The sequence below is a fragment of the Scatophagus argus genome, chromosome 14 (assembly GCF_020382885.2).
Source record: "Scatophagus argus isolate fScaArg1 chromosome 14, fScaArg1.pri, whole genome shotgun sequence".
NCBI lineage: Eukaryota > Metazoa > Chordata > Actinopteri > Scatophagidae > Scatophagus > Scatophagus argus.
The window spans coordinates 6,018,809-6,045,210 of record NC_058506.1 but is presented as its reverse complement, the minus strand read 5'-3'; the positions used below and the strand labels follow the sequence as shown (position 1 = coordinate 6,045,210).

The 26,402-nt window shown below is 41.5% G+C and overlaps 1 protein-coding gene across 3 annotated transcripts in view; it reads left to right on the top strand.

Annotated features, from left to right (window-relative positions):
* The window catches only part of abr (ABR activator of RhoGEF and GTPase), a 118,587-nt gene that overhangs the window by 72,854 nt on the left and 19,331 nt on the right, over positions 1-26,402 (top strand). For all 3 annotated transcript variants that reach the window (XM_046410991.1, XM_046410992.1, XM_046410993.1), the window contains 6 exons: positions 2-121; positions 406-481; positions 634-738; positions 4,165-4,239; positions 10,456-10,553; positions 10,662-10,793. In XM_046410991.1, the coding sequence (XP_046266947.1) occupies positions 2-121; positions 406-481; positions 634-738; positions 4,165-4,239; positions 10,456-10,553; positions 10,662-10,793 (606 nt within the window). The remainder of the gene's footprint in view (position 1; positions 122-405; positions 482-633; positions 739-4,164; positions 4,240-10,455; positions 10,554-10,661; positions 10,794-26,402) is intronic.

Below are 26,402 nucleotides of genomic sequence, written 5' to 3'. Positions count from 1 at the left end.
GAAAGCACCAAAGGGTCAGAGTCGCGTGGAGCGTCTGAGGAAGAAGATGAACGAGCAGGAGTCATGGCTGCTCCTGCACTCCCCCACCATCCCCTTCCGCATCCACAACAAACACGGAAAGGTGATCCGCTCGTCCTGTCCTGTCACTTTCGTCATATCCGTGTAGCTGTAATGCTTAACTCTCGCCACTAGATGGAGACATGTATCCAAGAGTCTGTGTGTAGTCGGCTTAGATTTAGACTTAATTAAAATCTTTGTACAGCATGAGATGATTTCACACCAGTTTTTCGAGAGATCTTCAGATAGATTTCTACAGAATCTGCGCTACTCTTTTTAAGTTTCTCATTTAACTCGGAGGAGATGTCTCTGATATATTTAACAGTGTTTTTCTCTGTGTGCATTCAGAGCTACCTGTTCCTTCTCTCCTCTGACTACGAGAGATCAGAGTGGAGGGAAAGCATCCAGAAACTCCAGAAGAAAGGTAACACCAGCCTTCAACAGAGCTGTCCTAGTTACTGTTTCTGTCCTTAGGAAACATTGGTGTGTGCTTCAGCTTAACATGGGTTAACTTTTTAGACTCTCTACCACAGAACAGTGAAAGTTGTGTTTTTGTGGTTGCTGTGTGTTTTTCAGATCTCCAGGCGTGTGTTTTAAGTTCTGTGGAGCTCCAGGTCCTGACCAGCTCCTGTTTCAAACTCCGAACTGTCCACAACATTCCTGTGACCAGCAACAAAGACGGTAAGAAACACACACACACACACTCACACACACAATATCGTCTTTATTCTTGTCGTCCTCTGTTTGGAAGCTTTGTATGATTCTCTTGCTTTCTCCTGTTTCTTCCCCACAATCACAAACACACAGTCTTCCTTCCTCTTCTCTGCTTTGAGTTTAAATTCAGAAAAAAAAATGTGCCCATTAAACTCTCAGCACAAAAAAGCCACATAATGAGAGAGGGAGGCCTTGCAGGAGAGAATCTAGGTTACAATATGTTTCTGATCCAGCTCGAAGTCAATGCCTCGCAGTGTGTCGGCGGTGGCCTGCGCTGAGCTCTCAGTCCTATATATTTGGTTTTGCTCCAGATTTCCACGATGCACCGCTTTCAGAGTCTGGTGGTGACATTAAAGCCATCTGGCTGACCTACTCTGATTCCCCGAAATGGCACAGTGATCCCTGTATTCTCGTGCACACACAATAGATATGCCTTACCACAGAGCTGACAGAGAGTGTTCGAGACTCTGAAAGGCATGCTGTCTCAATGTCTCTCACATCCTAGAGAAATAAAGATCCAAGTTTGCTTCTTATACAATGGCATCTCTATGCAAGTCAGCTGTTATTTTGACATCCAATACCTTTAAAGTTGTGATCATAGGGATTCTTGCTTTTAATTTCAATTTTAAATTCTGGTGAACTTCAAGGGAAACAAGAAGTCACTGCTGGAGGGCTTACTGCTCTGAACTTTTGTTAGTTGCCAGCTGAACAGTGACTGTGACTTTTTATTTTATTTAAAGGAGATCCATTGATTTTTTTTTCTTTTGTGCTTAAATTAATTACCCAGTTATTCCTTTAATCATTCAAAACAAACTACAAAGATAAGATAAGAATTTTATATTTCTGCGTGTGTAAGTTTCAGATTATTAAGCATTATTCTTTAGAAAACACAGTCACACACTCTCCATGCAGTTTAATTAAACCGATATTTAATTAATTAAACCATGACCAGAGCTTATTTAGGCTGTGTTCAATCACCCATCATACACACCTAATACGTCAATGCATGTACATCAGAGAAACATTTTACACACTCCACAACAAGAGAACAAATATAAAAAATATGACAAATGTTTTTCTAAAAAACTGCAAAGGGTGCTAACCATCACAAAAACAGACATTTAAACAGAACCTCCATAAGAATCTCACATCAAATCCAGCATTCATACCAGAATCTTAAGAAAAAGACAAATTGTGCTGCGACTTTTTCCCTACGTATACTCTACTGCTATGACAGGTGAACATATGTGTCTCTGTGTGGAACGCGAAATATCACCTTTTGTTTTAATTTGAAATGTTGAAAGTGTTCCACGTTCTACAAAGGAGATAAGAGTGTGTGAGGTGGAATATGATGAAGGAAGTTCAGATTTCACCATCAAACACACCAAGATTGGTATTTCACTGGAAAGTCATGGCTCTTGTCAAGCTGTGAAAATGAATTTGTCTTACAGTTTTTCAACAGCAGAATTCATTTGATTTGCTTTACATCCTCTCATCATGAGAGGTTATAAAACATGTCCGCCATATTTTTCTGAAAAATGTCACCTCACTGCAGCTCTTTATTAATGAACTTTGGGTTACAATGTTAACTGCTCCAGGAAGTTTTTACTTACATGTTAACTCGCTCTGCTGATTAAATTTAAACCATTGCCTTTCTGCTGTGCAACAGGTCGGTCATTTTGCTTCAGTTTGTTGATTTTTTTTTTTTTTCCCCGGGAGGTAATACCAGTATTTGGTAAAACAGAACTCAGGCCCCACATCTCACACACACACACACACACACACACACACACACACACACACACACACACACACACACACACACACCTCAGTGACATGTGATGCAGGGAGAACAGTAGGGGTTTAAATGGAGACCAGCTGGTGAAGGAATGTTTCACACAGCTAAGAGGATGGATGATATTGTAGAGAAGTTGATTTAACTCCTTTTGATAGGACGGTCATCAGTTATCACATATTAGTTAATGGATTTCCTCAGTTTATTGTTGAAGTTACAAGTTATTTGGGAGAGAAAGAACCTCAAGAACCTCAGTTTTGTTTGAGAAGCAGCTCATTGGCCACCTCGAAGCTGAACCTTTGAACTGTCTCTCTGAGAAACTCTGTCGCTTATATACAACACAACACGCTCATGTTTAACCCCCGGAGGGGGCTGACTGCTCTGCTCCCAGCCTCCTACAGTGGAGCTCCAAACAGTCCCACTGCCCTCCGTCCGAGTTTATTTTACCAGGAAACAGCTAGGCTTCACAGGCCTCAGCCAAAGCAAGAGTGTATCCCCTTCATGTGTCTGTCGGCAGGGTCGGGGCTGGGGGGGCATATCAGGCCACCCAACAACCGTCCACCCACAAACCTCCACTCAACGGCCAGCTCAGTTGTTATGGCAGAAGGCTGTTCTTGTTGGTGTGAGGTCTGATATCCATCTGTCAAAAGGTTGCAATAACAGTTAATTTGCAGTCCTCACATAACTTTTTTCCTCATTTTCTGATGCATTGTATTCAGGTCTCGGCTAATGCCATCTGAAGTTGAATGTGTGTCTTCTTCAACACAGACTTGAAACTGGCTGTGTGATTGAATGTTAATAATGACGTTGATCCACAGTTTGGACCACCCAGCCTGAAGTGAACGCACACATGCTTGAGTAATTTTATGTTGATTAGTTCTTTGAAAGACTTCTAATGAGGAACTAAGGAACTTTTTCGTACCCAAACCAATTAGAGCGTATGAAAAGTACAACTGCCTGTGACATGTCTGGTATTAGACAGAGAATATTACAGCGTTTGGTGGGTGATTTTATGGTGTTGGGTGCATCAGACGATGATTCAGGACAGTGCAAACTCTCCAACAACTACTGAAATGTGGAAGTTACTTTGCTAAAACATTCCAATAAAAATCCTAAAATCTGAATAACTTCTCACTTTATAATGATGTTGTTATGGTGAACAGAATTTTAAATCAAACAAGAGTGGTTTCCACCCTGTGAATTTTGTTATAACCAAGCAGAAAATTCTGCGCAGAAGGAATGCGGTTCTCTTACGTCACTCTTGAAGTAATTGAATAAACACATGAAAAGTTCACTGGGTGTATGAGTGTTTCTCTGGTGTATGAGATCTGCAGCAGAAATGTGACTGAAATGACGTCAGGAGATACAGTAATGTTCAGTGGGGATTTCTTTTCATTTTTATCTGTGAGTCTATCTCTTGTCTGCACAGTATTGATGTGGAGATGCAGGAGCTGCATACAAGTCATGATGTGTCATGACTGTTTATCTTTGCGTTGTTTTGTGCACACAAACTCCGATTCTGAATGACTTTTAAATACACTGCGTCACCATATTTACTCAAGGAACTGGACTAATTGCTCTGTCTGCTTGTTTTCCAGATGAAGAGACTCCTGGCCTGTACGGCTTTCTGCATGTGATCGTCCACTCAGCCAAAGGATTCAAGGAGTCAGCCAGTAAGTTGGCCAGAAACAGCATTTTCTTTTTTTTTGCCGCAGTTGCGCGCACAGTCTGGCTCAGCCTCCCTGCACACATAGCTGCTGTGCACTTAGACTTCTGCCAGCAAAACACACAACCCGGTCACTCACTGCAGCCTGTGCATGCAGTCTCCATCATGCAATGGCCCAATACTGAGATGACCAGATGGATTGATGGAGGGTAAGAGCACAGAGGACAGGGGAGAGAGAGGACGGGAGTCTCAGAGGAGAAATGAAAGCCACAGTGGAATTTCTGTGGTTGTTTTTATTTAGCAGACGTCACAAATGACACAGAAACTTTCACATGAAAAGGAAAGAGAAAGAAAGTCATGCATAGCAGATAAAGACCATTTTCAAAGTGAACTGCTAGCAAACATCATGACAGTTGTCTCTGATATTGCCTGCCTTACACAATTATTCCTTTTTATAACTGTGTGTGTGTGTGTTCGACAGCAGTCGAGCGTGGTGTTGGAGGGACCGTGTCAGTAGTGGACAGCTGGTGCCTCGATACACTTTGTGCGCTGTTGCACAATCGCCAGTTTAAATATCAAATATCTGGAAAAGAAACGGGATGCAGACATGTGATTTCCTCAGCTGCCATGACAGTCTTTAGAATGTGAGAGCTGGCCTGCCAGAATTTCCCGGGTAATGGACTGGAAAGCTCTGGTCTCTGAAAGCCTGTTTGATCCTTGGTGGGGTGCAGAGAGCTGAGGGGTTTAAAAATGAAGAATGTGTGCATGTGGAGGGAAGTTGGCTTTTTTCACTGATACAGTTTGATCTAAGCGAAGTGTAGAGAGCCTGGGTGGGACATACCAGCCATGGAGATAGTGTGAGGTAGATGGTTTGTTGTTGTTGTTAAGCAGCACTCTGCTGGTGACGATGATAATGGCCATTATGGAGGCATTTGTCCTCAAAATGAATTAATATTTCACACTCTGTTTAATGGACAGAGACGCTGTAATAACTTGTCAAAATAAAAGACAATGTCCTCCTAAATGGCATTCAGAAGTTAACAAAAAGTAATTATCAGGCTTGCTGTGGAGAGTGAATGCATGTAGTGTGAATTTTGTTTCCTCGCAATCCGACGTAGCATTTATGCACATCCCTTTGGGTGTTGAGTTTACACAAGTTAAAAGTCTTTCTTGCACTATTTCTTTTTAAGTTTCTGGGATTGCTTACCCCACCCACTTTTGCAGTGTGATGAAAACAAACAAAGTAAAATATGCGACTGATGTCAATTTCTCAGGACAGAAGGACAATCACGCCTTTGGACCAAAGCCCATAAGTGCGACTGTCAGCCCATGTTATGTTCAGCTAAAGCTTTAGAATCAACTTCAGAAATCTGACAGAGGAGAAAAGAAACTGGAGAGTCAGTTCAGAATAGAAATTGTCAATAATTTTCTTGTACGTTTCTGTTCATTTTATACAACTTACCAACTTACCAGTTTATTTGTTCAGCTGTGTTCACTATTCCGTACTAAAGAGTCACCAGCTGCACCCACAGTGCACCACTGCTGCCGCAGAGCACCTGTGTTTTTTGGGTTAGGAAAGTGTGGATAACTGTTTTATATATATATATATGTGTGTGTGTGTGTGCATGTGTGGGTAGTTTATATGTGGGAGTATACTGACTGCGCCCGTAATGCTGTCTTGTTTCTGGCTGAAGCTGTTCATCATTAGTCAGACGCTTAATGTAAAGTATAAAGAGTAAATGACACTATCACACCATTAATGCATTTGAATTTTCTTGATAAATGATTCAGCTGTCTTTTATTGCGTTAGTGGTCTATTCAAGCCTTGCATCCTGTGGTTGAAAGTACTAATTCTTGACATTTCAGTTCATAAAGATAAATGTTATGACTTTTGTGTTGAAATTGCAGTGAAGGTCAAAGTTGTAATTGTTTTTTATAATAGTGTTTTTTAATATCCTTATAGGATCCTGATTGTGATGCTGGCAGAATTTCTCATTTTTTTTTCACAGATGGATGTTTTGAGCCCATCATAGACATCGTAGAGAACTCAGACTTGATGGGAGACAGTATGTTCAAAGTACTGCTTTTTTTCTGCCTGTATAATTCCCTCCAATACCACAAATGACTAAAATTACACCATTTCCTCCAGATGTAGCTTAATGATGGGATCAAATTTGCCTTTTTATGTAGATGTTGCGCGGTGTTATTGTGTAATTCAGCCTGTGTGTGTTAGAGGTTCGTTGTGGTTTCAGTTACATTGTTGATGTCTCCTTCACCGTCTCTGCTTAAGTCATTTCTCATTTTGTTGACTTCCCCTGCAGGCCATGTGTTCTGCAGAAGGATTTGGAAGCGGTTTTCCTCTCTTTTGCATAATAATGTGTGTGTAAAGTATGTGCTTTCTGTTGATGCACATGGTAATTATTATCATGTTAGGATTGAAATATGCAATGACTGGAAATAACATAATTCAGTGGTTCAGATTATGAAATAGACATGTAATCATCCACATCAGCCTCTTTTAGTTTCTTTATTGATTGATTGAAAAATCACATAAGCTGCATGAGCAAGAAGATCTTATTGGAGCTGAGTTATTTATGTCACAGCAATGTCCCCCTCCACCAGTGGGAAAGGGCTTTAAATTCAGCCCAGGGCAAAGTAGTCAAACTGGGTCACAGAGGAGGAACTGGGAGTCAAGCATCTTCCAAAAACTCTCAGGGAAAAAAAAAAAAAAAAAAGTAGAAAACATGACCTAGTAGAGAGGTGCAAAACATGTGCGACACTTTGTTCTCGGTTTATTTTTGTGTATGTCAGAGTGTCAGCAAGTGGCATCGTGCATTGTTCCCCTCATATGTGTTCAACGGCTTCTGCAGTTTGATGTTGTCTGATTGCAGTTTCCCATCCTACACAGGAAGTGTGTACAGATCCAAACTGACACAACTGAAACACGCATTTTAAGTGTAGCTGTGCTACAGTAATCTGAAGTTAGTTGCATGAAGTTCTATGAAGTCGGGATGACTGCAGAAGATGGTCTGTGATACTTGCTTATGCATCACTCCCATGCGCAGGATGCCAAGTCACGAATCAGACAAAGTGGCCTGGCCCCCCTGCAGTCGTCTCCTACAGAATCTTCTTGTCAAGATTGTGATTGACAGTGAACTCCAGCAGTCATCCAGAATTCATTGTACCTGACTGTGTGCTTTGTAGCTCTTGTACTATTTCAATTTCCTGACTGCCGCAGATGGTATGTAATACCTGGATATGCATCATAACCAGTTTTCAACAGCCACTACTGTTCCCAGACAAAGTAAAGTCAAAACGCTGCCATAAGTGTTCACATGTTCTCATGTGACTGTTGTGATCTGCTTGTAATCGGATCCAGCCATGGCAACAGGTACTCCTGTTCATTGCTCTCCATGTTTTCATCTGTTTCCTCCTTCTGGATTCTATTAAACAATGCAGTTATGCTCCTTTCCCTCCTCATTTTGTTCTCTTAGACGAATATTTTGTCCTGAAGCCTTCCAGATAAATGGACAGTGAACGAGTCTTGTGGCTGGGACTTGTAGCTGTGGAGATGCTCATGCTAGTTTAACTGATTATTGCTTGTCTCCTAATTCTGTGAACCAGCAGTTTGACCCAACATTCAACACGGCCTTGGGCAAAGATTAGCCTCCTGCGTAAGAACAACCACACGCCACAAGGGCTGCGGGCCTCAGTTGATTGAGATGGAAAAGGATGGTATCCATTAACCCCTGCATTTTGAGGTCAGGGATCCCATGCTGACCAATTTATCCCCCTCATACTTTGAGCCTGATGGTGACCTGCCAGGAAAATGAAAACTCATGGAGTTCCAGGCTTTTTTTTTTCCAATGTGTCCTACTTCTCAAAGCCCTCCTGGATCCACTGCGAGGACACAAAAAGACCTCTCTAAATACATTCTGCCTGGCCTTGTTTGAATTTTAGGTCTGGGCATATAAACCTATTTCAGATGGAGAGGAAATCAACTTCCAGAGAAAATTGGGAGCTGCTCAAACTAAACTCTGTGCTTCAGTGTAAACTATCTGGATCATTTTTGATGCTTCCACTGTGTCATGCCATCCCTTCACAGAAGCAGACTCTGACAGGTAGCTTGCTGTAATTTTTGGGGAAGCCAGACATCGAACCAGAGGTGACGGCCACAAGCTGTTATGCCTCTGTATGTAGCGGAAACGTACGATAACTGCTTCATTTCATAAATATCCCCCAGATGGTCGCACTGAATTCCCCTCCGCTGAACTTCCCCCATACCGCCGGCGCTAATCTCTTCCTCATTGGGAGTAATTATGCCAGAGCCTTGAGAGAAAACAAACAAAGAAGGAATGAAACCAGATGAGATTCCATTATACTGTATAGTCCTGTTAGGGTTCGTTATATGGCTACATGTGTGAATGTTTGCTCCAGTCTACTGGTATGCTTGCTATCTCTCCATAACATTAACCAAGCCTCAGGTAAGGCTGTTGTTCCTGATGAGGCCATTACTTTTGATGTTGTAGTGTAAACATATTCTCTGTCATCCTGCAAGTGCATGTTTATATGTACATGAGATTAAACCAGCCTCTCCTCTGCCTCCGTCTTCCTCTACTCCTCTCCCGGTGAAAGGTCGAGCAGTACATCCATCCATCATGCTGTCAGATGGAGGTTAACCCGAGGGACCAGGTCCGGGCTGCAGGGTGTCCTGTAGACACTTTACAGACAGCCGATAGTGAGGTCTGCAGGAACCGCGACAGCAGCATTTAAAGAAACACATTAACAGACTTAATTGCTCCGAGTAAGAACTGAATGTGAGCTGATTCCCGGGGGTGCGACGGCTCTACTACGAGGATCTAAAGAGGGGAGGAGGGGAGGAGGGCTCTGAATGTGTACACAGGCAGGAGATTGATGTCTTGTCAGCTGACAGACTACAACATATCGACAATTTAAAGGGCTATTTCACGTTGATGGAATGTCCCCTTTAACTTTTAAGTGTGCATTCATTACAAATCTGTTACCAGAATTAGATGTTAACATGCTGTCACCTTCTTTTAAAACTCTTCAAACATTTCTGCCTTAATGTGCTTTTAGATGTGAAATTGTATCTGCCTTTATATTTATATGATTTTCACTGCTTGTGTGCATAGAGGGAGATATACATACTGTATGCAACGACATGATGACAATGAAATGTTGCCTTTAGCCATGCAAACATTGATTCAGCTCTGGCAAATGCAGCACGGAAGGACTTGGGTCACCGGGCCTTGTGCCATTTTAGATACACGAGTATACACCTCACTATTGGCTCTGGAACCCTGCGATGGTTTTGTTGTATTTGCTGCAGTGATTGCTAGCCAGGGGTACTTGTAGTCCAGGGGGTCCTTCTGCTGTTAACAGGGTATGTGGAGAGATGATAGCTTAACTAAACTAATTGAAAAATATTAAATTAATGATTTATATATATATATATATTAAAAAAAATTCCACATATTCAGTCAGCTGTAACAACTCATTAGTGTGGTGTTTTAAGGAGTCCTAATGTCAGTTAAGAGTGTGTGATGGAGGAGATGGAGTATTTAGCGAAACGTAATATATATAAACCGTTGAAACAGATCATTAAATTAATGAATAAATAGTTAAATAACACCCAGTGTGAAATGAATTCAAATGAATGCATCTGGAATGTAACTGGGGGTGTTGATGAAGGGGTGCTGGAGATCGTTTGACAGGACTTTGAGAATTTTGCGCCTTACCAAGAAGGAACCACTGCAGCACTCCACACAGTTAATTGATTAACTGAGAAATTTATCTGTAGATTATATGATAATGAAAATAAATGTCAGTTTTAGCCCTCCGCTGTAACTTAAGTCTAAACAAAATGAATAAAGAATTTCTGCTCAGTTAATGAGAAGACATTATTTCCATACTATGACATAATTACCCACTAAAAGTCTATTTTAATGGCTGTAATAACTATTTAATGGCTGTACTTTTACTACAAGATGATAAAAATGGGATTAACAGAGGCATGTAATTTGACACCACTGTGTTCCAGAATGCTTCCAAAATACAATTACTAAGATATGTTATAAATTACCCAGATGAGTCATATCACAATGACAGAGCAGTCAAGAACCTTAAATGTTTATTTAATGCACTTCAGTGATTTGCAGGCTCCAGTTTCCTTGATCTGTCTACCTTGTGTGTTTCTTCCCAGATCTATACTGCACACTGGAAGTGGACTCGTATGGATACTTTGTCAGCAAGGCCAAGACCCGTGTCTTCAGAGACACCACAGAACCACAATGGAACGAAGTCAGTCACCAAGATGTCTCCTTTTACTGTGCATTGCCACATTTTAGTTCCTGTGGTATACTAAACATTTGACTCTCCTCTCCTGCATGTGTTCGTCATTTATAATAGGAGTTTGAGATTGAGTTGGAGGGCTCCCAGTACCTGCGGATCCTGTGCTACGAGAAGTGTTACGACAAAAGTATGCTCAACAAGGACGACAATGAGATCGTGGACAAGATCATGGGAAAAGGGCAAGTCCAGGTAAGAGGACGGCTGCTGGCAGGCCTTCACAGAAACAAACCATACACAAAGTCGCCTGTGTCCTCTTGGGGACGATTCCCAGCATGTGACTCATTTTAATTAGCTGTCTAGCCTCGACACACAGCGGAGTGGTTTTGTCGTGGTGGACTCTAATGATGCTGGTAGGATTAATAGTCTGACAGAGAGTTTATTTAAGGGGGATTTCCCCTGTCATGTTGTGAGAAATGTTCCTATAAAAATCCATTTTAGTCTTGTTAACTAGATCCTGCCTACACTGTGGAATCTGTGGTTTTTTTTTTGGTTTCAATGCAAAAAGCCATCCTCCTCTGCATCATTGTTTAGGTTATGCAGAGGAGCGTACAGAGGAGTCATATTTCCAGTTTTCCAGAGCCTCTTCGGAAAATCCGTTCAGTCTAGTGGAGCTTCACTCCTGTCATTTTCCCTGTAATTCCGTCCAATTGCTATCGTTCCAGTTTCGTGCTCTGCAATCGATAAAGCATCGCCTTATGAAATTAGGTCAACTGTGAGGGTTTTAGTTGCTCTTATCATCAGGCAATGTCCTCATGTTTTTCTCAAGTGATTCATGTGTCAGTGCCAGAGGTGAGCTTGTAGCAGGTTATTTTTTAACCTGCTTCTGATGCTTTTTCACTCTCCAAATTTGACAGAAGATTTAAATCGTTTCAGTCATTCAAGAGTTGTTTGTTGTTGCCGCACATAGAATAACATTTGTAGTTGCGGGTAAAATCAGTACCAGTGACAAGTTTCACTGGGAGTACAAAACTCCTGTCTAACATAAAATGTGGGGCAAACTTGAATCACTCACATAACGTTACATTTTATTTTTCAAAAATATCTCTTATGTTCTTCAGTGGGGTACCTTGTTTTTCCACAAACCCAAATTATTGTTGTATATCTTTCAAACAGTCTTTGAATGGAAAAAAAAAACAGGACATATTTGTTGTAGCATTTCCTGTTTGTCACCATCACTTTCCATGCTTTTTGCTCTTAGTGTGATGGTTTGTCTCCCTGAGTGTTGCCTTTGACTTTATCTGAAGAGCAAATGGTAATATGAGTGAGTGTGCGGACGCACAACTCTTGTTCAACCGCATCCAAACTAGGTGCATATTAATGTGGCATTGGATTTATTCTTCATATGACCTTGGATATTTCTAAAATAATTAACAGATACATCCACTATGTGGGGGTGATGGAAATGTGTGGCTACTTAGCAGTCAGTCGTTGCTTCTGAGTGTAGTGTGGTAGAAAATAGTCAAACCTTACTTGTGCTGCGTGATTGGGTTAAATTAGTCAGAAGTGTGCTCCTGATGGAAGATTAACTGACCTATGAGAGGATTAAAAACATAATTATGTACATGTGTGGATGTATGTGTGCACATTTGTTTCCATCTCTCTCTCTCCGTCAGTTGAGTAATTGTTAAGGCAGAAAAATGACTTCTTCCCTTGTATTTAATTAATTAGTTTGGTCTTTATTTTAACAAGTACTCCTCAGTTGTCATAGAGAACGGATAATTTGCTGACTTTTTTTTGTAAGCAGAGCTATGCAGCTGTCTAATAATCTATTTTCTTCCCTCTTCTTTGTTAATAGGGACCTTCTTTTCACATAAGGTACCGTGGTTCATCAGTGATTCAGAGTTGCATCTTACATGACAGTAAAACCCAGCCTCTCTGGTATGGCTGCCAGTCACAGAGACAAATGCTTCTGCTGCTGCTTGGGAACGTCTACTTCCAGCCAACAACAGCCAAAAAAACAAATAAATACACCAGATGTTTGCTGGCTCACTATGAGAAGGGGAAAATAGATAGGGGGGGTAGATATGGAGAGACAGAATGGCATGTTCTGTCCCAGACTCTGAGAGGGTGGGAATGGTTTGTGTGTGACAGGGATAGAGTGTACTTATAGAGGGGGTTGTTGGGATTTTGGGTGTGTAGTTGGCAGAAGAAGAATCAGATGATTTTCTTAAAGAATCTGTTTCCCCTAATTGTATCAACTGTACAGAACTGCAGCAATTCTAGCAGTCTGTTAATTAACTGATTGATTGGCAGAAAGGTAATTGGCTATAATTATTTTAGTCATATTTAATTATTTTAGTCATATTTAAAGCAAAAATGCCAGATTGGTGATATTTTGTTCCAGTTTTTTAGACGTTTGTGTGATGTGACATACATGAAAGTAAACTGGAGTGTTGATCAGACAGAAGAAGACATTTGAAGACATCACCTTGGGATTTTAATGGAAGTTTCACTATTTTCTGACATTTTATAGAAAAAATTAATCAACTTATCGTGAAAATAGTTAGTTGCAGCCCTGCAGTACAGTATCAGTGATGTCAAGTACGACAAAGTGGTTTGGGTAGCCCCACAATATCTTGAGGCTCTGAATGTTTAGTTTTGGTTTACTGACACAAAAATGTGATGAAACCCTGAGAAAGAGTGTTTTATGTGACTGCCCAGTGTTTACATATGGTTTAGAGATTGATGTTTTATCACACACTGCACATGTCTCATGTCATATGAATGTGGCAGCAAAGGAACCTAAGTACTGTAGATTTCTGCAAAGAATAAGCCAGAGGGACATTAGCCTGCTCTATAGTCCATAGTGCATACCTAAAGAGACTTTCATTTGGACCCGAGCTGTTTGCTTTCCTGGTGAAGCTGAGTTTCGAAGGAGCCTCCAATGTTTTGTTTTCCACTCTGGGGACCCTCTGATTTATTTAACAAGCTTGTGGAATACTGACTGACCGTAAATGGGCATGTTGGGCTGGAAGTCTTCTTTTTTCACCCTCTGCTGTTACTACTACTTTGTTACTGATGAGAAAGCTGATCGCTTCTGTCATCAGAAGATGTTAGGAGATTTTATTTTGATAGTTACCAAGGAAACCAGTGGTATTTTTGGTGCAGTATTCTGTAAATGGTATGGCTTTATGTGCTTTATGCACGAGGTGTAAAGGCTGAGAGAAATGCAAAGGTAGTGCCCTCATGTTAGCTTGATTGAGTTGCCTGTCCACAGGGGGAAATACCACCATTTATTTCCAGCCCTTCAGCCAGCTGACGTCCCCCAAGCAGATAACCTCTGACTTCTAAGGTCACATGGCTAATCCTCCATTAAATGGCAACAACGTCAGGGTTACGCTCCCCCTGTCTCTCAAACTGGCAACACAAATGAATTGTTTAAAGTCTCCAAGCGGGCGGTTTGGAAAATTGATCACTATCAGCTCCTAAGGTTGCCAGTTAAAGACAAGTATTGCCTCCAGTGTGTCATTTCCCTTGCATGTTGTCACTGATACTGTTGCTCTGTAACCACAGATTGTCCTCTGGCTAAGCAAACTTTGTGCATGCATGTTACGACCTCAATTACATTAAGAAACTTTTATTGTTTTTGCAGTCAGATGTTGTCACTAGACTTTGAATGTGCCAATGATGAGATGTACATTTTTAATTACAAACGCTTCTGGATCAGACTGTGTTGGTTTCTGATACTATTTAGCTGCCGGTCTGATGCTTCGCAAATCTCTAGTTGCCAGAATTGTGTGCTATAAAGGGTCACCAAGTCCTAAACTGGTCACAAATGGAAAGTGCAAACATTCATCCGGTCTGCCTCATGCACTGTGCAACTTCTCCCAAATGATCCTTAGGTGTCAGCTGTAGCTTGCAATACTTGTCTTCAGAGGAGCAGTTATGTAATTGTTTAGGTTAACAGCCCCAGTGCTGTGTAGCAGGAACACAACACATCACCCAGTGTCAGCAGTGCTTTCATCTTGTAACCCATCCCAGCCTCCCCAGGGCTCACCTCTTAGGGCTTGTATTTCTCGTCTTATCGGTGGAAGAATGTGTTGTCTTTCATACACCCACCAGCACCCTTAGTCATTTAGTCTGTTGAAAGAGAAACTCAGGGATGATTCCACTGTCAGTAACATGGTTCGTGGTTGACGTCAATGAGGTCGTTTCCTTGGATCAGAGGTTATCAAAGTGGGTTGTGAAAGGTGCATGCCAGAGTTCTAAAAACAGCAGGGAGTTAGTTATCGTAGTTTGGCCAGCTTATCAACACGTTCAACAGCTGCAGCAGGGGCTGTGTCACACAGCTCGGTGAGGCAATTAAGGTACTTAAAAAGCACAAGTGCCTGATTGCAATTTGCATCAAAATTCTCACACCTTCGTTAACGCTCAGCCAAGCATGAACACACAAATATGATGCACATATTTTTGGGTTTAGTATGAGTTAAACTTCTTGAGAATCATTATCTTTGATGCCTGTTGCAAAGAAACATCCATAAATCTGTTTTGAGATAATAAAAACACATTTCTCACAACTAAAAAAGTTGCCTGAGAATCATTACTATCATATGGAAGTAACCCGGCAATTGTTACGTCTGTGTCCATGGGTATATTGCAAACAGGAAATTCTAATATCTAATTCATAATTTTAATAGGCTAAAATAATCAGAGCTTAAACTGTGACTCACAGCTAATTAGCTGACTCCATGGCAACATCATACTTCCTGTTTCCATGCCCCTAAAGCTCCCCAAATTACGGGAGCTGTAGCTGTAAATTTAAAGAATGATTATCCAAAGTAATTACAGGGCAGGAGAAAACCCTTTGACTACTTTGAGCATGCAGTACACCGGTAACCACTGTTCACTTAGGAAATCACAGCTAAGACCACAGTGTTCTGATACTTTGTTTTTACACGGGAACTGCAAGTTCTCTGTGTTGTCCGGGTCTGAACGTAACTCTCTGTTGCAGCTGTTATCCCATTGTACCTCATGAGTCATGTCACATGTCCAGTAATGTCCCCAGCAAAGGGGCACCAGCTCATCCTCTCAACCCCCCCCACACACACACACACACACTCTCTCTCTTCTCCTTCCATCATCCTTAACACTTGTACACCTCCCTCTGCACAACGCTGGGGGTTGTTTTTATTGGTTTGGATTCCAGAGTGGAGTGCAGCAGTGTTAGTGGCCCTCAATAAGCAGTAACCTGATAGTCTTGAATGGCTTCCCGGAGATAATAGGAGCCAGAGAATTTGGGCATTGGGAGCGAGGAGAGAAAGGGGTGATGAAGCGGTTTGTTCCTGGCAGCTCTCAGCTCCCTCCCCGAAGTCGAGGAGCTGAACAGGGGTGCACGCATTAGCTGGCATTACTGTAAAACTATGGGTGCAGAGGGGTTGTAAAGTTTGAGAGCGAGCATCTATGTGCACTCTCACTCCCACTTAAGCGCCAAAGCTCTTTCCTCTGCATGCAGTATTAGATGCAAAGTTTGACATTTACATGCTATGTGAAGGGTTTATTGGAGAAAGTGCTATTGTTTGGGCTAACAGCAGACTGGGCATCTGGAGAAATGGTGGTGGACCAGTGGCACTCAGCAACACAGAAAGCACAGGCCTCAAGTTCTGATGTCATCTCTCAGAACTCGATCAAATATGTCATGAGAATGAAGTACAGCCTGGTGACTGCATTTAGCAATATGTACAGAGTGTGTGAACAGCATCGAGAAAATTTCATCAAAAAATAGTGAAAGTAAAGATGAAGGAACTGGCAACAAATCAGCTCAAAATTAAGATTTTTTGGATTCATTTTATATTTTATTAGGATCTAAATAAAAGTTTTTCACTGTAGCACAGAATTAACACTGATGGGAACATTTTTTGCCGTTGTTTTCATGGAAACTGTGCCCAGGGCTCCCAAGAGATTGTTTTTTTTTTCTGTGTAATTTCTACTAAAAATGTCTCTTCCTGTGTGACATGCAGGGTGGTGGTATTTCTTGTAGTACTGGTTTTGAACATGGGTCTCAGTGATTTTAATGAGCGTGTGTGCATGCGCGAGTGCGCATACGTGCGTGCAATGTATATGTATTAATATAAGTTAGTGTCTAATATATGCTGTCATCTATTTTGTTTCCGCCAGCTGTCATTTGGGGCTGTGATCTGTCATGTTTCCGCCCTGCACACCCCCTGTGGCCATACACACACACACACACATAGATGTCAATAGCATTAACAGATGAGACGCTGTTGTGTGTGTATTGTGTGTTCAGCCTCCCTGGGGACAAACACCAGACTCACATACACAGACAAATGGGTGATGGGCTAATGCATTCTAAATGATATCAATAACTTTAGCCTGCTACATTACATGGTGTTTATTAGCTCCCATCTCCTTTGTCTGGCTAGGTATGTGTTTGTGTGTGTTGGAGTGGAGGTTGTAGATGTGTAGAGTGTGTACATTAATTTTGTAACAAAGCTCGTGCAAATCCTCATTGCTCTTTTCCTCCTAAACCCACTTAGTTTATTCTTTATGTTCCTTGTAGTTTCTTTTTTTCATTGTGGTTTTTAATGAGGCTAATCCCTCATATAGCCTGCCTGGGTTTGAGCATATGGTGCTTTTTTTTTATTGATGAGTTCCAATTAAGCTGACTTCCTCATCAGAGGATTCTTGTTCAGTGGAGCTGATAGCAGCTTTTTGATGGATTTTAGTCTTTCCTTGTCATCTTCCCACAAAGAAGCTCCTCCATCACAACCCCTCACTTAGACAGCCTTTGTTCCCACTTAAAACATTCACTCCCTGCCACTTGGGGTATGCATGCCCTAAATAACTGCACACACTCCTGTAAGCATTCTTAGATCATGTAAGCATTCTTAGATCGTGCAAACATGCACGTTCCCACTTTTCTTTTGTCTTTGTGAGCAGAAAAGGGAAACCCCCTGACCTGTCAAATCTATGTGTGATGACAAAATGACGCATTTGATCAACATTTGTCAACCAGCTTGATGCTTCTTGGAATCAAATGTTCTGAGCTTGGAGGAACAGGCAAGAATGACAAATTGCAATGTATTCTTATAATGTCATTTTCTTATATGAACGTATTGTAATGAAGAGAATCAAAACCAAATGTTGGTATGTTGGACTGTAAACAGTTTCTTTAGTCCTGCAGTTTGATGAAGGCCAACATATGTTGAATCAGTGATATGATGTTAAACATGTAGCACATGGAGCCTGAATACAATGTTTGTTATTTCATTCACTGACCAAAGTATTGGACAAACTGAAAAACACCAAAGTTGTTAAAATTTATCTTGAGGGGGCCATGACTGTCTGAACAAAATTACTTGAGACATCCACAAAAAGCCTCTTGTGATGCAAGACCATAGTCAGTAGGCTTCATTCTCTGGGGATCTTGAACATCTGTATCAAATTTTATGGTCCTCCATCCGAAGGTTGTTGAAGTATTTCAGCCTGAAAGTGGTGGACTGAGCAACCGACCTGCTGTACCTAAAGCCAAAATGCTTATGAAACATTATGGACTGCAGCTTTGAAAGTGATGAACAGAAGCTTAGTCAATTCTGAATCCTACCAGTTATGAATAAAGAGATGCCAGTACTGCTTAAAATTTCAGCTGCTGGATTCGGTACAAGTCGGAGGCGTCGGACAGACTTTTGATTCAAAAAGTGATAGAGAGTGAACTGTGAACCGTGTAGGAAGAGCAAAGTAGAAAAGCTTTTGCTGTATGCTGCTGAATGACTGAACTCCGTGTTACCTCTTTCACATCTCTCAGTCTCTCATTTATTATCCCATTTATCCCTTTTTTTCCTGCATAAAGTACAAACCCACTGCTCTCCAATGATATCGAAGGCAAGCCAGCTTTGTAATTGGTCCTAATTATACTATTACATAATGTTTCAAGGAAGTGTAAGGGATTGACAACAGATGTATGATTTCCTACCATGAACGTGCATATGCAGCACACGTGGAGAGCACAGTTGGAGAGACAGAAGAGGAAAGGATGGAGGAGGACAATAGGAATGAGAGCCCCAGATGGTGGCCAATTATGTGATGCTGAGAGTTAAAGTGAGAACAAAGGAGCTCATCACAGCCTGAGGAATGAAATGCTCTCCAGAGAGACACCGTGACTCTCTCTGTGCATTTACCACCGCCCTTTTGTCTTACAGAAGAGTCCGGGTTCGCCAATAATTGGAAGCAGTCCTGGGGAGGCGGGCAGCTAATGCAAAGAGTGTCATATTTGAACACAGAGGCCGTCAGTTCTACACTCATAGAAAACCGTGAGAGGTGATGAGAGCCTCTCAGTCCAGCCATAAGAGCTTTGACCAATGAGGATCACTTGACGTGGTTGTTATTAACATTTCCCAGTACCTCTCTTATTGTTTCAGCTGCTTTGTAGCTTTGGAGCCTGAGACTTGAAAAGAATAATGCAGAGGCTCTGTGGTTGGAGACGAGCACAGAGAGAAGCAATAAGTGGTCATTAATGATGACAAGTAGGCTTTTGTTAACACCCCAACTTCTCAGTGATTTTGTAACCATGTTGTGTTTAAAACAATCAACTCTTATTAAGTTGTTGTTTTTGTAGGGCACTACTGCTAGCAGACCATACTGCAAAACAATATCAAAATGACATCACTTACATATGATTAATCCTGTCTTTCCTTACTACAACAGGTTTTCTTTCTTTCTTTCTTTCTTTTTTAACCAGACACTCATCATTTCTTCTAAATCACATTTAAACATGCCATTCACACATTTCCCGGGCTTCTCAGAAGCTGAGGATTTATAACAGACAACAGATGACATTGGGGGAAAAGATTCACCCCATCCCTCTCATCACGGTCCCAGTCTGACTCTCTGAGGGGCAAAGCTCATTTCATGCTTAGCTCTGCTTGCCGCTGCGAGGCTCATCCCATGGATTGTTGGGAGTTCACCTCATGTGAAAGGTCTGTGAAATCCTGTGTGGTCAGTGGCTGATTGTCCCGTCCTACCTATTGTTTTATGCTGGCAATTAAATCTCTACGTTTGCTTTCACGCCAAGCCCTCAAGTAGCTAAGGTAGTTATGATTCTAGTCTGTCAAGAGCAAAATATTAATTTGGATGAGATTATTATCGAGCATCAGGGGCTGCTGAACGGGATGGTCAAGGTGAATAGGTAGGTCACTAAACTGTTGGATTTAAAAACAAGAGATTGACATTCATTTTCTGTTTCAAGTCAGTGTTGGTTTCTTTAATCATGACTGCAGTTGTTTTATAATTGCAACCAAGCGCTTATTGTTAACAAGATAACAAGATTCACCTTAACAGAGTACTGCGTTTAATCCAAACCACAATGTTTCCTGTCTTCCTAGCTATAATCTGATATTTTACCTTCCCTTTTTTGGATATAAGTGTAAAAACTGCATTTTTTTGTTTTATGGGTAGTTATGTGTCTAACTGTTTCTAGTGATTTCCTCTGGTCTTTATGCTGACGCCGCACATTTAATTCAGCTCAATTCAGTTTATTTAAATTTATTTTAAATTGAATTTAACCGACTAACATAAAAGTGGACTCGATAAGTAAGTGTATTTATCGTCTCATACATGTTCCTTTTGAGCAGCCTTCCATTCTGAAGCAGCTCTATAGAGGACCCCCATCCACTTGGTGTCTCTCTGTTTTCTCCTCTTTCTTAATCACATTTCACATCACTGCCAGAACCAAGAATCTGACCACAGATGCGATTCTGTCTTTTTATCCCCACTAACCCAGTGAGACCAGAATATTTGCTTGCGTCCCTCTCACTTTCCCCCTTTTGTTGTTGTTGGCAGCCTTTCGATCCATATTAAAGTAAATGGGCCTCAGTAACACACTGTGTCCCAGCATGGAGAGTCCGTTCTGGCTTTCAAGTGGCCGGTTGTGGAACCAGAGCTGTTTCTACAGCATTAGGATGTGATGGATTTCCATCTGTGGCCGACGTTTGCTCTGGGCTGCTTTTGTTTTGAGCCACACACTACCCTGGGGAAGCTGTTGATCGGGTTGGACAGTTATGAAGCTATAGAGTTTAGTCATATGCCACATTGTTAAAAAGCTCTCCCCAGTTGTTTGTTTAGACGTGATGATTGTGCAGGAACTTTGATGCTTTCCATATGGTCAGAGCTGGGGTCAGAGATTGAGCAACTATTTGCCCACTGTGGTTCTGCACCTCATTATGCAGGGTGGTTGATCGGCCGTGGGGTCTGTAGGAGGTTTGGTTTTTTCCAAGAATCAGGAATATGGTGGGGAGGACAGTGGAGTGGTGGTCGGTGGCCACGAAAGTACTAAGTCCAAAGTACTTTGTAGTACCTCAAGTAAACACAATTTTAGTATGGTTGATCCAAGAAAAACTGGAAAGAAATATGACAGTTACTCATGTTGCAGGGTGATCTCCTTGTTCACCGCTCTTCCCTACTGCATCCTGTTTTCTTTGTAGTGTTTCAACTTAAACGTTTTCCCCAAAAGCGTCCATAAGAATCCGGTAGTATAGTGTGTCGGAGAGGGATTACTGACATCCTGGTTTTTCGTTTTACAACCTCAGGAGAAGCTTTGTGAAACATCTGTGATCCAGTGGCAACATTTTGTGTCAGCAGAAGTGGTTCAGGTCTGATGATGTTTAGGCAGAGCGAGGTGGCCTTTCCCAACAAGGTGGGAGAAACAATAGAAAAACAGCGACTGGTTTGACCATCATGTGAGGTTTTGATATTGTCCGTCAGTGTTTTCCAGCCACGGTTCCATTTTTTTGTTCATTGACATGCTGAAAATTCCAATGATTTTTGAAAGATGAACCTCACTGCTGCTGTCTGCCAAGAGCTGTGGGTGTGTATGTGTGTCTGTGTACTCATTTCTAGGTTGCTTCTTGTCCTTGAGCCCTCTGTTGTATACGTGTGTGTGTGTGTGTGTTTGTGTGTATGCCTCAGTAAGCTGTCAGATCTGTTTTTATACTGTACACTCTGCTCAGTCTCAGTAGCTCTCACACCCTTGCAGGTGTTGGAACTTAGTAAAGGAGAAGGGTTCATCACTTCTAATTAAACATTTTGATGAAGCTGATTGTCAGTTTATTAAGGTCGTGGATTAATTTCACAAATCTTTGGTTGATACCTGGTGCTGAGCATGTGTTTTCTTCCACACCATATGAAGATGAAACAGTTGCTGACTCTTAATAAATAGCTTGAGGTTCTGCAGCTGTTATTTTTGGGTTTTTGCATGCAGCTTTTGCATGTTCCAGTGTCGCAGAGGCATCTGCTCGTTGATCTAACCACGTTCATGGGTGAGTCAAGAGAGAAAGCCCCCAGTCACAAATGCACATAATGTGTTCGCCTGCTAGACAGTGAAAAAAAGAAAAAAGAAAAAATTAAACTGGACATGAATACTGCTTGCTGAGGGAAAAGCAGTTATTAATAGTGTTATTCCCAGGCTTATATGGAGATTTTAAGCGAATGTTAGGTCCCTAAAATAGTGCTTTGAGTCTGTAACCTTATCTGGACTGTGACCTTTTAACCTAATGTAAGCATGAGCTGATGTACAGTGGCGGAGATGCAGCTGGTGACATCAAGATTTATATCTCAATATAATGGTTTTACAGCAACATCTGGTAAGTGCATGACAGTGGTACATAGTGGTACAAGACCTCTGCATGTTTCATATAAATACACAAGAAACCAAGCAGTTAGGTCTCAGCATTATACTGCTGATATGACCTCTGACTGATCTTAATAATCTTTAGCTTCTACAGAATCTACAGTATTTGCCCTGCAAACCCACAGCCACTTTCAATACATCAAGTTTTCATAACTTCAGTTATGGCAAAGCTTTGAGTTGTTGGTGAGTCGATGACTTCCCATGGCTTTCTGCTATTCGTATGGCGGCACCATGAGCAGTGCCAGGCGTTTGATCGTGCTTTATGACTTCCTGTCCCAGGGCAAGGGAGGCGAAACTGCCCATTTCCTGTTCGGACTGTTCAGACCACATGAACTCTGAGCTCGCATGTGTACTGATAGCACAGGCCACAATCTAATTTGTTTTGGTTTTTTCAGTAAATATATAAACCCACCATTGAAAGTCCAAAATTGAGGCTTTATTAAATCAGGTTTTGTGTTTTTTTTAATGTCTACAATAATGTGATTCTTTTCCTATTCTGCTTTATGAGTGTGCATCTAGACTGACAGCTGGCCACGTGTTTGTGTTCACTAATGAAACACAAAGTTCTTCTTATTGGTTTCCTGAATTTCTGACTCAGGATCTTAGCATTGGGCCGCTTTTGCTGTCACAAACTAAACTGTTGATGAAGATGTAAATGTTGTCATGTGGAAAACATTTCTTGTCCCTACAAACTTCTGGCAGGGATGTTTTGAACTTGCCATAAGATGAGGTCATATCCATTGTGTTGATCTAGTGTTGATGGCCAGAGCAAATCCAGGTCTGTTATTGCAGAGCCAACTGGTGCTTCATGTAACACGTCAGGGATCAAAACATTTCAGCCTGATCTTCTACTTCTTTCACACATTCAGGAATGTTAAACCTCCCAGGAGAAGATCTGTTTAGGTGTAAAGCTCAGCCCTCGATTTTCTAAACCATAAACCCACTTTGTGGTTCCAAAAACACAACACTCAGCACGCAGTTTATGCACTCTTATACGTTTGATTATGTTTTTGCACAAAACATGAATAAAGAACAATTTGAAAGTAGCTTTCAGAATACTTCACTATGACTTAACCACTGATATGTACCATTTTAAATAACCTTGGAGAACAACGCTGTTCACAGCTCTTAGTGTTTCTCAGTTAACAAGTGCTCTGAATCTCTTTGCTTGAAGCAGCCTGTTGCATAACCAGCGTGTCGTGCTGAATTCATCTTAGCAATGTTTAAAAAAAAAAAAAGTGTCCCTGGCAGAATCATAAAATGTGTTGATCCGGCAGGGGTGCCAGCTCGAGTTTGTACCTGTTCCCTCTACTGGTCCTGCTTTCAAAGAGCTGAGTGCCGAGTGGGTGTTTATGGGGGAGGGCACTGCAGAAGTCTATTTCACAGAGTCACAAATTGTTTGAATTATGTAATGTGTGTTGTATAATAGTCGAGGAAGGGATGTGTACTGTATGTGTGTGTTCCAAGGGCTGCAGAGGAGTTGATTGCCATCTCTGCCCACTTGTATCTTCTCCTCTCCCTCCTGTAGAACCTGATGAAGTTTCACTCAGTGAGCCTGAAGCAGTACCACCAGCTGTGGTTAGACAGAAGAAACCGTCATCCAGCCTCACTGATCTTGTCACTGGTTGCTTGGTATCATTCATTAGTGCAAAAATACTTACTTAGTTTCTAATCCATCTTATTTATCTGTGAATTTAATGGAGAAAGGGGAGAAGATGGAGGATCAGTGCAGTGTGCTACATCAGAGGGAAAGCCTGAGGCGGTTTGCTGTGTTGCCCTGCTAACAGTGTTAAACAGAGAGTTGTCATCATAACCACCCAATCATCAGTGTGCTTGTTAGCAGCAAAGGGCCAGTGGATTCCCCATTGATTGAATAATTGATTTTCTACTTAGAACTTGATGGCTTCTTCACTTCCTAATGAGGTTTTGACCCTGCACTGACTTTTTTTTTTTTCTTGTTTATTGGCGAAGGAAGAGGTGAGCTGGGAGGGCGTGGATGCAACTGGGAATGACTTAATAGAATAGTTCACTCAGTTTTGACGGAAAATAACGTGTCAGAGCTTACCAAATGGATTTGATGACAGAGATTTTCATGTCCCTTATTAAAGCAATATTATGCAACTATTTTACCTTGAAAACTGTAGGCGCACCAAAAAATACTAAGTCCTGCGTAGTGTTACACACACATACAGTACGCATAGTGTAAATATACCACCTCGGTCACATTTTGTGCTGCGAGTAATTTTGAGAATTCATGGGCCACACAGTGAATTATTTTGTTTTCATAACTGCTCTAATTAAAGGAAAAGTACATTAGAAAAGTACATAGACATTTTGTGAAGCACCCTTACTCACTTGGTGAGATTTGTGAGATTGATGCCACTTCTATGTCTGTACATTGAATATAAAGCTACTGACAGCAGCCAGTAAGCTTAGCTTAGTGTAAAGACTGGATGCACGGGAAGCCAGGGTGAGTCCAAAAGTAAGAAAATCAACCTCAAACAGCAGAAAGCATTGAGCACCCCCCACCCACCACCATTCATTCAGTCAGTCATACTCAAAAGAGTTTCTTGTCAAAGCTTTTTACTGTAACCTCCAGTTGCATAATACTTTCTCATCTCATCTCGTGTTGCTTGAGATAGTCCTGTCACCTCTTCCTCCCCGTTAGTCCGACCTCCCTCTTTCCTGTTCGTGTAATCTTCCATGGGGCTGTGTCCAGTCAGCCGTGTTTTTACACTTTACAGTGAATTATTCAAGCAGGTCAGCAGCGTCGCCGTCCTGCGAGGCTGCTCTCTCTTCATCGCTGGAACTGGGTCACCCTGTTAAGATGTAACACAGCCCTGTCCCAGTCAAGCAGAAGGCACAGCCTGAAGATCACAACTTCATCATGATGGGTTCACATGCACATCACACTGAAGGAGCAGAGTGATTCTTGTGAAGAAATCACACCCAACTCCTGTCTGCATCCCAAATTGTGGCTGAAGCAGAGAAAAACATGAGACTCTCTTTTACACTGATTAAACTTATACCAGCTATGGCTGCATTTGAACATCTTGTCTGTGCACATAAAATTAACAAATTTAAAGCTGCGTGCGAGTGTTCAATCCAGAAAAACCTGGACACTGCAATGATGGTAAAAGCTGCTGTAGAAAGATTTCTTATCTCCATCTCGTCTCCTCCAAGCAGCTAATGAAAAACATGGAGATAGAAACTCAGTAGTTTGTGGTGTCTCTGTGTTATGGTGCTTTATGAGGAATGAAATATAAACTCTTTCAAAAAACTTGTTTTGCACCACCACTTGGGGTTTCAGAAATGCAAATTTGCCTTGTGCAGCTTCTACTTTATTTAGAGTCACGGGTGTTTATTTAAAGCAAACCCAAGTTTTAGCTCGACTCAGATTGTATGCTGTAATGTTTACCAGGGACAGGTGGATCAGTTGTAATTAAAGAAAGTTGTTGTCTAGCTGTAATTACCTCCACTAAGACAGGTCCTGTTGTTTGCCTGTTTGGCTGAAAAGATTTCTGCTGTTTGATGAACAAATACGCTTTGAGCCGAGGAACGACACATGCAGAGCGTCAGCTGCGTCAGTCCTCTCTGTGGGAAAACTGATGGGAAATGATAACCAAATCATAATGAAGAATCATGACAATAGAAATTAGAATAAATCAAGAGGAGAGCAGTAAACATAGCAATTAGCAATAACAACAAATCAATTGGAAGTACAGAAGTCACAGTGTGGAAAAATGGTGAAGAACAGCATGTGTATGGAGTGTGACCTCATTGTTTGAATGAAGGTTTGTTATGCTGAACCTGCAGTGTTACTGCCTCACCATTTACTGTTGCATCACTGCTTCACAATCTCTTTTTAGTCTTTGTGTCCTCTCGCTCTGTTGATCTTTCTGGCTCTCCCTCTGTCCTTACCTTCCAAATGTGCTGTTCAGAGTTAAAAAATCTCCTTTAATGAAGAGAACACCAGTTTTAATTGTGCCTTTATATTTAAATACACGTGAAGCCTTTAAATAGCTGTGTCTGTTCATATCTTCGCTTATCCTGAGTGCTTTGTTTTTCCACCCACTCTGTCTTTGTCAGGACACACACATACGCCTATTCTCATCTCAGCCACACCCAACAGCCCACAACAGACTCGAGCTCCATGC